The sequence below is a fragment of the Vulpes lagopus genome, chromosome 17 (assembly GCF_018345385.1).
Source record: "Vulpes lagopus strain Blue_001 chromosome 17, ASM1834538v1, whole genome shotgun sequence".
NCBI lineage: Eukaryota > Metazoa > Chordata > Mammalia > Carnivora > Canidae > Vulpes > Vulpes lagopus.
In genome coordinates, this window is record NC_054840.1 from 28219115 (window position 1) to 28233921 (window position 14807).

Here is a 14807-nt window from a genome sequence, read left to right on the forward strand (position 1 = left end):
AAGTAATACTTGAGATTTTTGAATCCTGATATGATTGAAACATCCTTTTTTGAAGTTATTAAATCACTGAATTGGGGATTTGAAAGTCAGACAATCTCTATATGTATATTTCATTATAGTCAAACCTCAATTAAATCAGATAATAGAGGGATGCTTGGGTGGCTCAATAGTTGAGCCTCTGCCTTTGATTCAGGTTGTGATCCTGGGGTCCTGGGATTGAGTCCTGCATCAGGCTCCCTGTGGGGAGCCTGCTTCTCCCTCTGCTTCTCTATCTGTGTCTCTAATAATAAATAAATAAAGTCTTAAAAAAATAAATCAGATAATAGATACAAAAGACAATAAACTTCCTATAGCACTAAGAGCTCTAATAATTAGAAATAATACTGATGATGATAACTTTGAATCACTACAAACTCAACAGTCAACAAATACTATTTTATTAAGTAAAACTTAACACAAAGGCATGATGGTTTATTTTTTTATTTTTATTTTTAAAAATAATTTATTTTTTCGGGATCCCTGGGTGGCGCAGCGGTTTGGCGCCTGCCTTTGGCCCAGGGCGCGATCCTGGAGACCCGGGATCGAATCCCACGTCAGGCTCCCAGTGCATGGAGCCTGCTTTTCCCTCTACCTATGTCTCTGCCTCTCTCTCTCTCTGTATGACTCTCATAAAAAAAAAAAAAAAAAAAAATTATTTTTTCATGAGAAACACAGAGAGAGGAAGCAGAGACATAGGCAGAGGGAGAAGCAGGCTCCATGCAGGCCTAATGTGGGACTCAATCTCAGGACCCTGGGACCATGCCCCCAGCCAAAGGCAGATGCTCGACTGCTGAGCCACCCAGGCATGATGGTTTATTAATATATTCTGGGAAATATGTATAACTATCACTGTTTATATAATTTATAAATTATCTCTTAATTAGAATATGTAATCAGTTTATAGAAACATCTCATTTCCTCAAATATTTTTATTTTAATTAATTAATTAATTTATTTATTTATTAGATTTTTTAATTTATTCATGAGAGACACAGAGAAGCAGGCTCCATGCAGGGAGCCCAATGGGGGACTCGATCCCGGTCTCCAGGATCACACCCTGGGCCAAAGGCAGTGCTAAACCGCTGAGCCACCCAGGCTGCCCTTCCCCAAGTATTTTTATATAAATTTTATTTCTTATTTTTTATATAGGTAAGGGGTTATATCTTTTTAAGTCTTACCATTTTAAACTTTAGTTTTCTGCAGTTTCCCTGGACCAACATGATATCTGAAAACTGCTAACAACAATATTTTCTCCTAGGTCATTCCATAAACTGACTTTCTTAAAACTATTGAGCAAAACGAACTACACTGAATCACAAAGTCTAACATGGCTTAGGTTTCAGAGAAAAGGAATTAATCTAAGTATTTTGTGGGAATTTTTGGGGGCTAATGGATTATTATAAATCTTTTATAATATTAAAAATTAAAAAGTCTATCTTGTAAATTATTCTGTAGTCTCTTTGTAAAGCTAGGGAGCATGAGATTGAAAGTGAAGAGCATTTTAAGATCATTGCTGAGAGAGAACTGGGACGAATAAAGGATGAAATCCAACGACTGGAAAATGAAATGACTTCAATACGGGAAAAGAAAAGTGATAAGGAAGTATGTATTGAAATGTTACTTAAAATTTTGTGCTATTGTTCTTTTTTCCCTCACCCCCAAATACCCACTAATTTTTTTTTCTATATGAGAAAGGCATTCATTAGTTTCCTGACATATACTTACATTGTTTTTTGGACAATGAAGTGCACACAGAATTGTTGTTTGAATGAAGTAATAGAATATTACATTTTTTTCCCCATTATTCATTTACCAAATAGTAATTGAGCCATACCATGTGCAGAGTACCATACTGGCTGTCTATTATGTGATATTAAGCATAATTTATTCATTAGTATCATAAGATAGTAGGCATAATTTATTCATATCTTTTTAAAAGGCCACATTTAAAAAATTACTTTTAATATTGATTTTCATTTTTCATTCAAAATTTTTACCTTTCATATTAATATATCAGACTGTGACTCTAATATTAAGCTCCTGTAACCTCTTTTTCTCCTTTCCTTAGTTGCCTGATTTGGGAGCTCTTTCCAAATTTGATTCATCTCTTTACATATGCATATACATGTAGAAATGCATATATGTATATGTATACACACATACATATTTTATTGTATTTGTATTTGCATATTGATCTGTTTTCTTATAGGACTCTAGATTTGTTAAATGAATATATTTACAGAATTTTTTTTATTAGTTTCAGAAGTAGAATTTAATGATTCATCAGTGGCATGTAACACCCAGTGCTCATTACAGCACATGCCCTCCTTAATGCCCATCAACCAATTATCCCTCCCCACCACCCACCTCCCTTCCAGCAACTCTGTTTCCTAGAGCTTAGTGTCTCTTGTGGTTTGCCTCCATCTGAATTTTCATCTTATTTTGTTTTTCCTTCCCTTCCCCTTTGTTCATCTGTTTTATTTTCTTAAATTCCACATATGAGGGAAATCATATGGTATTTGTCTTTCTCTGAGTGGCTTATTCATTTACAGAAATATTTTTATCTCCTTAACAACTATATTTATTTCGATTAGAAGTACTTCCAAAATTTTCGTCTAAGAGGTCTGCTAGAGGCAAGAATCTGATTGGAAATGGAGCTGAAGGAGACATGGCTTGGGCTTGGGTTAGCATATCAAGCACATTATTTTCACTAAGGTTGTATATCCACTTGGGATGAATTTGGTGGAGTGTATTAGATATTGCTCTGAAGGACTTTCCCTAAAGCCTTTTTAAGCAACCTTTGACTCAACTACTATTCTCAACTTTATATAATTGTCTCCACTCTATTTTACAATTAAAGAATATAAGAATATTATAATTATAGTATAGATACAAGAATATAAGAATGTTAGTTAAATAATTAAATATGGTATATTATAGATATCTGGAAGTTGGGACAGGGACAGGATTTCTTCTTTCGTTTTTAATATGTCCTATAGTATGTTTATATTTTATTTTAGTTTGTGTAGTAAATAATATTTTGTAATCTCTCCCTGCTCCCTTTCTTTGGAAATTAGAATAACATATTTAAAACTACTCAAAAATTGGATGGTTTGAAATGTCAAATAAACTGGGACCAGCAAGCACTAGAAGCCTGGCTAGAAGAATCAGCTCATAAAGATAGTGATGCCCTCACTCTTCAGAAGTATGCACAGCAAGATGATAATAAAATTAGGGTGAGAAATTATAAATTGTAATCTTAGGTTCTCTTTGAATGTGTGGTATGTGAACCTTTTTACTTAAATTATTAGGTTTGTAATTTGAAAGCCATAGTTCTTACAGTCTTTTGGATCAAAGACTCCTTTGACAATCTAATAAAGCTAAGGATTCTCTCTTTAGAAAAATGACTATACTCAAATACAAAATTTTGCTGAAAGTTTTATAGATCCTCTGAAACCCTCTGACCATTTAGGGATTCGCAGACTCCAGGTTAAAAATCCTGAATGAAAAGAGTTTTCAGAAGCATTTCAGAGAGAAAGTTTTATACAGAATATAAGTATTTTAACTTCTTTTGTCTAAATGATAGTTTGAATGCAACATACAGTGTTTGTTGATTTGAGACTACGGTGCTGTTATTTTAACATATTGTTATAACCATTACTTAAAATCTACTTGAAATAAATGTGTTAATACTTTAGTATTATGAAACATGCTATTTTCTAATAGATTTAATACCAAATGAATTATTTTAAATAATTTTAAATGGTGAAGTATTGTATAATTTTTTTGAACTTACTTTAAAATGTAAATAAGTAAAAATTCTTTTTAGAAGCAATTGAGTTTTCATTGCAGCCCTTTGGGGTTAAAAGATAATGTACATATTATTTGGTAGTTCTTTTAGATAGCAAATAAGTATGTATCTATAATATAATACTTATTGTGAGATATGCTAATAGTTTTTAAGTTAAATGATAACGATGCATATTTTTACATGCAACTTCATCATAGGCACTGACCCTGCAATTAGAAAGACTGACTTTGGAATGTAATCAGAGAAGAAAGGTACTTGACAATGAACTTACAGAGACTCTAAGTGCACAGGTTAGTTTAGTGAAGATTTTTATTTCTTAATTGTCAAAGGGATGTATGCAAAAGCACTTAAATTCACAAAAACATTATTTGTTCTCTATCTGACAGTTAGAATTGGATAAGGCGGCACAGGATTTTCGTAAGATTCATAATGAAAGACAAGAACTCATTAAACAGTGGGAGAACACAATAGAGCAGATGCGGAAGAGAGATCGAGACATCGATAACGGTGCCTTGGTAAAGTAGTTGTTTGGTCCTTGCAGTGTTCAACTGTGTTATTCTCTTTTGTTTTTAATTCATTCATTTCAAGTGTAACTCACATTGTTATTTGAAAATCATTTTTGTATAGTTTTGGTAAATGTTTTTCAAAGCTGACTCTTTCCATTTAGATATGTGATTTTCTGAATATTATTTGCTTGTGGTATTATAATGCTGAAGACTAGATCCTGCCATCTCCAAATGGTAGAATAAGAGAAAGTCAGTAGATAATATCAGTGCGGTAAAACCAATGCTCTGACTTACACCTGGTTGTCCAAGGTGCTTTGGATTTAACAGATCTGCTATTCAATAGTAATTACTGGCGTAGGGAAATGAACCTCAAGGATAGCCAAAACACAAAAAGGGAGAATCAGGAAAGAAACCTAGACTATGATAAAGTTTCACTTTTGTAACCAAGGCACCCATAATAGGGTAGAAGCTTGGAAGGGAAGGATACCACACTGATTAAACATGGACCTTGTGTTATCTTTTGCTACTTTCAGAGGTAATTTAGGAGAAGTTTTTTTGAAAATCATTAAGGGGCAAAATGGTGGCGAGCAAAAATGGGAAGTTTAGGGAAAGTTGAGAAGGAAAAGGAATTGAGAAGGAAAGAAGGCAGGTGAGAAGATGTGTTAACTTCCATTCTGGGACTATTCCCTGGAAAGGCAAGCAGTGTAGGTCATTGGGAGTTTGGAATTCTCATATCTGTATGAGGTTTACTTGCTATATGTTACTTATATGTAAGTTTATTATTCTTTTATTTTAAATTTCTGTAAGCAACCAACATTTTATCAGCAAAACTGCCTGTGCCTTCCTTGGAGGGACAAGGGAGAACTAGTCTTAAGTATGAGTTCCTCTTAATTATTGATGCTGATCTCGGTTTCAGACATCAAGTCCTGGCTGCTTCCTCTGTCAATCAAATGTGACAGATCCAAGATTGTGGATCCACAAGTGTATTCTCATACAACTCCACAGCTAAATGGACTCAGCCTGCTGACTTAGAAGAAAGTACAACTTGTAGCTCTCTGATCATATTCGCGATGGTTCCTTATTGACATCTCCTGGTTTTTATTGCAAGAGAATAGGGAGGGTGCTAAGAACTGGCTCCAGAGGTAGTGGTATGCTTCTACCTGTTTAGCAACTAGCTCCCGATTTGTAGCATTCTGATTTCTGTGATGAAACTACTTCTATACCAACATGACTACCGTCAACACAGAGTTGAGAGACATTACAGGCAGTTCTGGTGAGCCAGTTAGATCCAGTTCACGCCACTAGAGGATTTAATCTTTTGTTCCTTTTCCTCTAAAACAGTTCCTGCCTTCTTAATGTCTTCTTGGCAGGAGTCTGAGCATATGAACCTGAAATTGTCTTCCTAAAAGACACTTTTACATTATATAAAAAAGGAAAAAATATTTTTCTATTATGCTTTTTTTCCAGTGTAGAAATTTTGGGATCTTACTGTACTTATCAGCATCACCTACAAAACCTAACTGTGAATAGATAACACTGTTAAAAAATATGAATCTTGAAGTAGGTATTCAGGTATTTGAGTAAGTGGTAGAAAAATTGATATAAGGCAGAAAATTCTAGAATGATCATTTGCATATATGTTTTGACTTGTCTTTGATTGAATTAACATAGTAGATATACAACATTATAAAATGTTAATGTTATAGAGAACATATGGGAATACTACATTAAGTAAATTTAAAATGCTTTTTTAAATGTAGTGCATTTCAGGGACACCTGGGTGGCCCAGTCAGTTAAGTGTCTGCCTTCAACCTGGATCATGATCCCAGGGTCCTAGGCTTGAGCCCCATGTCAGGCTCTCTGCTCAGTGGGTAGGCTGCTTGGCCTTCTCCCTCTGCCTCACTACCCTTGGCACCCCCATTCTGCTCATGCTTTCTCTCTCTCAAATAAATAAATAAAATCTTAAAAAAATAAATGTAGTACGTTTCAGATATATATCCATTTAATATGCTAGTATGTATAAAAGTACATGCAGCATTTCTAAAACTTACTCATTTCAGAACACATACCTTCCCCTAACCCTATTTTCTAGGATTAGTTGTTTGGCAGACCCCATTTTGGAAATACATTTTAAGAGTAAATTTTCCTTTTCCCTCCAATTCCTCTAACATGTTGCTATCAACATCACTTGTAAAAACCACATTGACCTTTTATTCCTCATCTCTAAAATCTTCTTTGTTCCCCATTGCTTAAAAATTGAACCTCTTTAACATGGCAGTTGAAAAATTGAATTTCTTTACAATTGGGCCCTAATTTCTACCTTTCCACCCTCATTCCTTTCATTCGTACCCACCCTTTCTTAATATGTCGTCATTCCATCCCTACCCTCCTACCCTATACTTTAACCACATTGGAATATTTATACATTTCCATTTATCCTTTTAGGCCTAATTTAAAAAGCCTCTTAAGTAATGCCTTTTAATAATTCCTCTTGGGTAGACTTCATCATCTCTTTGTTCCCATGGTGCTTTGTCCATATCTCAGTTACTACTTTATATATTCTATTTATTTTTTGTCCCCAAGACTGGAAAAAGGTGTGAGTGAAGGCATTCCTATTGAAACCAATAGCTAAAATATTATTCTACAAAGATGAAAAAACCTGGTACTGTGAAATATTTGGAAAAAAATCAGTCATTGATTTTCACCAGGCATAGTCTCTCTTTAGCATGCAGCTCCCCGTTAAAGTTAATAAGCAACTGTAAACTGAAAGGAATAGATCAAAGACAGACCAGTAATTAAATTGATCCCAAACTATTTGTGCTCCTGGCGAAGCAGGCATTTTCTGCCTCTTAGAGAGACACTAGATTTGTGGAGTAGTAAAGCCATCTTTATGGCAAGATCTTCTCTGGGTTGCAAAACATCTTTTTTTTTTTTTTTACTACTTAAAAAGGTACCAATTTTGCTTATATCTTTTAATTCATTCCTGCATGTCTGTGACCTACAAAAGATAATATGATCATTAGAACAGTATCTTCAAACCTTTTTAATCATGCAGTCCATTTATAAAAAATTTTGAGCACTTATCCACCGGTGTACACCTTTATCGGTTAATTACATACATGTTTTATTATAACTAATATAGTATGTTCAAAAGCATATATAGCACATTAAAAAACTTTAAGGCTAAAAAAAGTAAATAAAAAAATAAAAAACTTTAAGGCTGATACATAAATATCAAAAAAATCCAACTTTCTATGTAAAAATATTCAACAATTATATTTTTTAAGATATCACCTTTTGTATATAAAAGCTTGACATTTTCCTCATTTCTTTAGCAAAGTACATAAGAAAGAAAATGAGATCTTTAAAAATGTGAGCTTATAGATACTAATGTATAGCATATTAATATTTTGTTTTTATTCATATAAAAGTAGACTGTTTTTTTCTTAAAGTAGGCTCTATGCCCAGTGTAGAACAGAGTGCAGGGCTTTGAACTCATTACCCTGAGATCAAGATCTGAGCTGAGATCAAGAGTCAGAAGCTGAAATGACTGAGCCACCCATGTGCCCCCAAAGTAGACTCTCTTTAAAAAAATTGTGTTAATAAGTTTTGATAAAATACTGAATATAATAATAGAAAAATAAAAGCTAAATTTCTTTTAGTTTGTTTTGTTCATCGTATTAAACATGCTTAACATATTTTTTAATCTCAGGCATTAGCAAGGATAAAGCAGGAATTAAGAGAAAAAGAAAATTTGGTTAAAGAAAAGATCAAGTTTTTGGAGAGTGAGATTGGGAATAATACAGAATATGAGAAAAGAATTTCTGTTGCTGATCGTAAACTTTTAAAATGTAGAACGGAGTATCAGCGTCATGAAACAAATAGGAATCAGCTGAAGGATGAGGTATGTCAACTCAAAAGACTAGTTTGTGCATTTATGATAAATTACTATAAAAATAAGCATAACAGTTCTCCATTGATTAAGGAACTACTTCTAGTTCTTTTTCTTATGCCCCTCCAGTTGTGTAACTTTTAAGGTATTGCACTTGAGCCCTGCTTGGTGAGAGCAACAGGGGTGCCAGTCATATCACAGGTAGTGTAAAGGGCTCCCCCTGGAGTTGTGCAGCACACACCTTGCCTGTTGTGTACAATGTTTTGCAAGTGACTTGAGGCAAAAGCCTCCTGAAAGTGTCTAGACTGAAAATCATGATTATAACTGGCAAATGGGCAGATATGAAGGTGAATATTGACATTAGTGATAACCTGAAGTGTCTTTCCAGTGCACAGGTATATGGTGGTTTTGACTCAAATTCTAGCTGGAGCTGTTTACTTAGTTTAGTTTTGTACCTCAGGAACGGATAATCTTTCAGTCTAGTAGAGGGACAGTGTTGTAGTGGTAAAATACCTTGAAACAGACAGAGAATAAAAAGTCTCCTGCTTTGCTCTTTTCTTCTTTTGCAGGCACACATGCCCAACTAGATTGTTCAATAGGGAGTGTTAGTGATCCCTTTAGTTAGCAATAAAGGGATCTTTATGTAATTTGTGCCTTGAGGCCGCATCATCTGAAGTTAGCTGTTTATGCGGGAAATTGGAATACTGTAGAGCATTTCATTCTATTAGTTGTTACACTTTTTATTTCTGATAAAGAAGGAAAGTTTTTTTTCTGTCCAAAAAAATTACTTATGACCCTAAAAAAGTAAAAATAAGCAGATTTCCTGTCTAAATTAAATGTCATTGATAATAGTTCATTCTTAAAAATCTTAAAGTTTAGGGCAGCCCAGGAGGCTCAGCGGTTTAGCGCTGCCTTTGGCCCAGGGCCTGATCCTGGAGACCCGGGATCGAGTCCTACGTCAGGTTCCCTGTGTGCAGCCTGCTTCTCCCTTTGCCTGTATCTCTGCCTCTCTCCCTCTCCCTCTCTCTCTCCCTCCCTCTCTGTGTCTCTCATGAATAAATAAATAAAATCTTAAAAAAAAATCTTAAAGTTAAAATCAGTTGCAGAAAAGAAGATGGATTCATACATTCATTTATAATTTGTTTATTGAGATATAATTCACACAGTAACTCAGCCTTTTAAAGTATATATCAGTAGTTTTTAAATATATCACAGAATATGCAACCATCACTGCTATCTAATTTTAGATTATCCTTGTCTTTCAAAAAGAAACCCCTTAGTAGCAATCACTCTGCTTCCCTCCTCCTATCTAGTCCTGGCAACTGCTAATCTACTTTCTGTTTCTGTCGATTTGCTATTTGGTACATTTCATATCAATGAAATCATATAATATGGAGTACTTTATGTCTGGATTCTTTTACTTACATAATGTTTTCAAGGTTCATCCATGTTGTAGCATGCATCACTCCTTCATTCATTTTCTTCCTCCAAATTTTAAAATTGAGGCAAAGTACACATAACATGGTTTGCCATCTTACTCATTTTTAAGTATACAGTTCAGCGATATTAAACACATTCCTAATGTTATGCAACCATCACCACCATCCATCTCCATAACTCTTTTCTTCTTATAAAACTGAAACCACATGCTAACGAAACAATAACTCATTTGCCCCTCCTCCTAGCTTCTAGCAACTACCACTCTACTTCCTGTCTCTGTGAGACCACTGAAAGTACTTCATATGCATGAAAGTATTTAGCTTTTTGTGACTGACTTATTTCATCTATTTCACTAAGCATAATGTCCTCACGGTTCATCTATGTTGTAGCATATGTCAAAATTTCATTACTTTTTAAGGCTGAATACTATTCCATTGTCTGTACATATCACATTTTGCTTATCTATTTATCTGTCCATGGACACTTGGGTTGCTGTCATGGTTTAGCTGTTGTGAATAATGCTGCTGTGAGCATGGGTGTACAGTTACCTCAGAATTGCTGGGTGGTAATTATGTTTTTAATTTTTTGAGGGACCACCATACTGTTTTCTGTAATGGCTGGACAATTTTATATTCCCACTAATAGGTTCCAGCTTTAGTTTCTCCACATTCTCATCCACACTTGTTCTTTTCCTTTTTTCTCCTTTTTTCTTGTTTTAATAATAGCCATCCTCATGGAATGGTATGAGGTGGTATTTCATTGTTGCTCTGATTTGCATTCCCTAATGATTGATGCTGTGAACATTTTTTTTTTTTTAATGAGTTTACTGGCCATTAGTATATCTTCTTTGGAGGAATGTCAAGTCCTTTGCTCATTTTTGGATCAGACTGGCTTTTTTTTGGTGGTAGTGAATTTTGGAAGTTCTCTGTATTCTGGTTATTAATCCCTTATCAGGTACATGATTTGCAGATATTTTCTCCATCTTGTGGACTGCTCTTTAACTCTGTTGATACTGTCTTGATGCACAAGTTTTTAATTTTGATGAAGTCCAGTTTGTCTGTTTTTTCTTTTGTTGCCTGTCATATCCAAGAAACCATTGCCACATCCAATACTGTGAAGCTTTTGCTGTATATACCTTTAATGCATATATGTAGGACTCTATAATTTGCCAATATCATGCAATAGGTCATTTAAAATGTAATATCAGATCAAAAAGGAAAACTGGTTAATATGTATTACATGCGCAGAATAGAACTTTTCAAAAGTGAAATTAATTTATAAGATGTAGAGTAAATATATAATTTCTGTCTGTTAACTAATGAATAGCTGGATTCTTTAAAAGCCACTGTGAATAGAAGTTCCAGTGATTTAGAAGCTCTAAGGAAAAATATTTCCAAAATAAAGAAGGACATTCAGGAAGAAACAGCAAGGTAAGAAAAAAAGATGTTTAAAGATGTTTATTGTTTTTGGCCACTTCTATTTTTTAAAAATATTTTAATATTTATTTATTAGAGAGATTAGAGAGAAAACAAGATGTGGGGCTTGATCTCATGACCCTGAAATCATGCTCTGAGCTAAAATCAAGAGTTGGAACTTAACTGTCTGATGCACCCAGGCACCCCAGTAATTGACTACTTGTAGAAAAATTATTAGATATTTAAGTTTTTGCTAGATAACTGTAAATGTATAGCTACTAAATTATTACACTTGAAAAAAGTTTTTCCTCAGTTTTTCATTGTAAAGGCTTAAGAACAATATTTTTATGGCTTATTAAATATATATTTAATACGTATATAAGGTTTACAGAAAGGTAACAAAAAGGTAATAAAAAAGTTGATGGCAAAAGAAACCTTCAGGTTATATGAAGAAATCTTAGGATAAACTATTCCTTGTTTGTTTGTATTACTTTTTAGACATGTTTTCTATTTTTTCCTCATAAACTCTCTCTAGGTTACAGAAAATTAAAAATCATAATCAGAGTGTAAAAAAGAAATTAAAGCAGATAACTGAGAAAACGATGTCTGTAGAAGAGAAAGCTACTAATTTGGAAGATATGCTGAGGGAGGAGGAAAAAAGTGTAAAGGTAAAGTTTTGTTTTAGCTTGTAAACAGTCACAGCAAATTTACCAATAGTGAATTAGACTCTTGCAGTCAGGGAGACTGACTCAACAGACCTCCAAAAGGTCTGTTGAGAGGCTCTGCTTTCTGGTATGATCATATTTGTGATCAGAATTTTGAGTTGTTAGACTCCCTATTTGTGTGTGGTCTTCTCTCTTAAAACTTCTACTTCCCCCTTTGCTTCACTTTCAGCATTTGACTTTGATGTCTTCTTTCACAGGTAGCTCTCTACCTAGGATCTCGTGCCTTCCCAATGCCTGGCATGTCTCTGCTTGTCATTCATATATATGCTGTTTTATGATAGACACATCTGGAAAAATGCCCATGTTTTATGTTTTACAATTGATTTCCACCCTTATAATTGATTATTTTTTTGGGGGTGGTGATAGTTTGTGATCAAATCCCCACCCCCCCAGTGGTCTACATTCCTTCCTGTATTTCTTTATCATTTATTATCTCTGACAGCCTGGTACCATTTATAAGTAAATGGACTCTTAGGTGTTCTACTTTACAATTCTATTGGAATGTCTTTGGAATCTTGGTAGCATTTAGGCCAATTTTTGAGGAACTGAAAAAGGTTGATTCACCATCTCCTCTTTGAAAACTTCAAAGTGACTTCTGTGACCTGACACTATTTGCACTACTATTTGCTTTTACTCTTTTTCTGAGGGGCAGCTGAAGATCATGGCAAAATCCCCTATTTGCTAAATATCAAATATGGATGGTTTCACTTATTTTTGGATAGAATCCAGCTTCTTCAGTATGCTGTTGTTTGTTCAAAATTCCTGAATAATGAAGTCATGCAGCAATCTTGACTTGAGCGGTATTTAAGTCTAAATCACACATTATTAAAAAAAAAGTTGTGTTTTTTTTTCTCCTAAGAGCGTTATTTCCTCTAGCATGTAAAATGGGACAGTATTGGAACTTAATAGAGATCTATAAAGACTGAAATCCATATGAAGTAGAACTTTTGATGATGACATAAAAAACTGGTGACATTTTTGAAGAAATTAGCTTAATTAGAAAAAATAGGATTGGCAGCATGTGTGCTACTTGTGCTGTAGCAGTGTTTTATTCATAATCTTGGTTTTTGTAGCTGTTGGTTTTTGTTTGGAAAAATCCTAACCCTATATGTTTTGGAGCTGTACCGTTATTCACCACCAAGCACTGACTTTAAAACTGCCAGGTAATCTTTGAGAAGGTCTTAGAACTAATAAAAATTGGCTATTATATAACAAAGAATTTTTTTTAAGATTTATTCATTTATTTATGATAGACATAGAGAGAGAGAGGCAGAGACAAGCAGGCTCCTTGCTGGGAGCCTGATGTGGGACTCGGTCCCGGGACTCCAGGATCACGCCCTGGGCCAAAGGCAGGCGCTAAACCGCTGATCCACCCAGGGATCCCGAATTTTTAAGATTATATTAGATTATATTTCTTAATTTGTCAAAATTTAAATGTGCCAGTCATGGATTTTTTTTCCATATTGAGCTTCATTGGTTGGCAAAAGGAAATCTGGGTTTAAGAGCACAGAGGGAAATTATTTCAACATTTAAAATGATAACTTTCAACCGATCTTGTTTGGCATGGGAGATCTATTTGAAGCCTAGAACACTTGGTCATAAAGCATTCAGGTCAAGAGAGATCTGCCCCTTAAGAAATGAGCAGTGGGAATGGGGGCCTGGTTTCTCTTTACTAGAAGGCTGCACAGGTAGGGAAGCCATCTGGAGGCAAGGTGTGAATAAAGGGTAGTGCTAGTAGTGTGTTGGGGTCAGCCCTATCAGCCCATAAGAGTTGATAGTTAAATTTTCTGGAATTTTGCAAGTCAGCTGCTAAACATAGATACTATTAAAAATTATATTGACTTACAGTTAAATACATAATATTAAAAACAAAGTAAATAAGTACTCAGCATTCATCACTTCCAAATTATTTTACTATATTTTACTATTATCTATTTATGCTCTTAAGATTACTTCAGATTACTTACATTTATTATATCTATATAGTGGAAATGCTGTGTAATGGTCTGCTACTCCTTATCTCTTCCCAACTCTGCCTTTATTGGAAGCATGATAGTAGCTTGAAATTGGCCATAATGGGAATATTTATACAATTAAAATCAGCTTTTTCCTTCTAACGTCCCATCCACTGGAAAGCTGGTAGTTAAACATTTACCTGCTCACAACTGGATAGTGCCCACAAGAAGGTGGGAGATTGAGCAATGTGACTTCTTCCCTGTAACACCTTCAAGACTTCAGAAAATTCTGCAAACCTATAAGTTGTGTGTCTCTGGTATATTTTATTTCCTAGGGAAACCAGGGGAATGGCCAAATTCTAAGGTTAGGGTGACGTGGTGTAGAGTTAAGATGACAGATCAAGGTACTGGAATAGAGTAGACTATAAGAAATGTTGGAGATTTGTTGAAATTGTGGGAAGGGCATTCTTATATTCTCAAGGGTTAAAATGTTGGAGGTTTAATTTATAACCCCCAAAATTATAGTGTTCATGTAACAAAATACTACAAGGTATTAAAATGTCATTGATCACTATTATTCTTATCATCAGGAAGTGGAAGTTCAATTAAACATAGTGAAAGATGTGCTATTTAAGAAAGTTCAGGAATTACAGACTGAGACAATGAAAGAAAAAGCTGTTGTATCAGAAATTGAAGGAACCCGTTCCTCTCTAAAGCACCTCAACCATCAGTTACATAAACTGGATTTTGAAACCTTGAAGCAGCAAGAAATTATGTACAGTCAGGTAGATATTAATCTTATGAATGTCTTCCGTATTGATTTGTTATAGTTGTGATGGTCAAGATACCACAATCTCCTGAAAAAACAAAGATTTTTTTTTTAAGTCCTCTTGGAGGGATAGACAGATGCTGAAATGGGATATCATGTTTGGTCAGTAGTAGGGTAAGAAAAAATGTACCTTTAAAAGTCCATGTCCATGTAAATCCAGTGTGTTTACTGAGGTTCCATCCTAGTAGTATGGTA

General features: G+C 34.4%; 1 protein-coding gene across 1 annotated transcript in view; it reads left to right on the forward strand.

Moving 5' to 3' along the window:
- Positions 1 to 14807, forward strand: part of CCDC39 (coiled-coil domain containing 39) — a 44667-nt gene that overhangs the window by 8691 nt on the left and 21169 nt on the right. The window contains exons 3-10 of the mRNA XM_041731819.1: positions 1495 to 1641; positions 3117 to 3275; positions 4048 to 4140; positions 4237 to 4365; positions 8069 to 8260; positions 11015 to 11118; positions 11639 to 11771; positions 14374 to 14568. Of these exons, the coding sequence (XP_041587753.1) occupies positions 1495 to 1641; positions 3117 to 3275; positions 4048 to 4140; positions 4237 to 4365; positions 8069 to 8260; positions 11015 to 11118; positions 11639 to 11771; positions 14374 to 14568 (1152 nt within the window). The remainder of the gene's footprint in view (positions 1 to 1494; positions 1642 to 3116; positions 3276 to 4047; positions 4141 to 4236; positions 4366 to 8068; positions 8261 to 11014; positions 11119 to 11638; positions 11772 to 14373; positions 14569 to 14807) is intronic.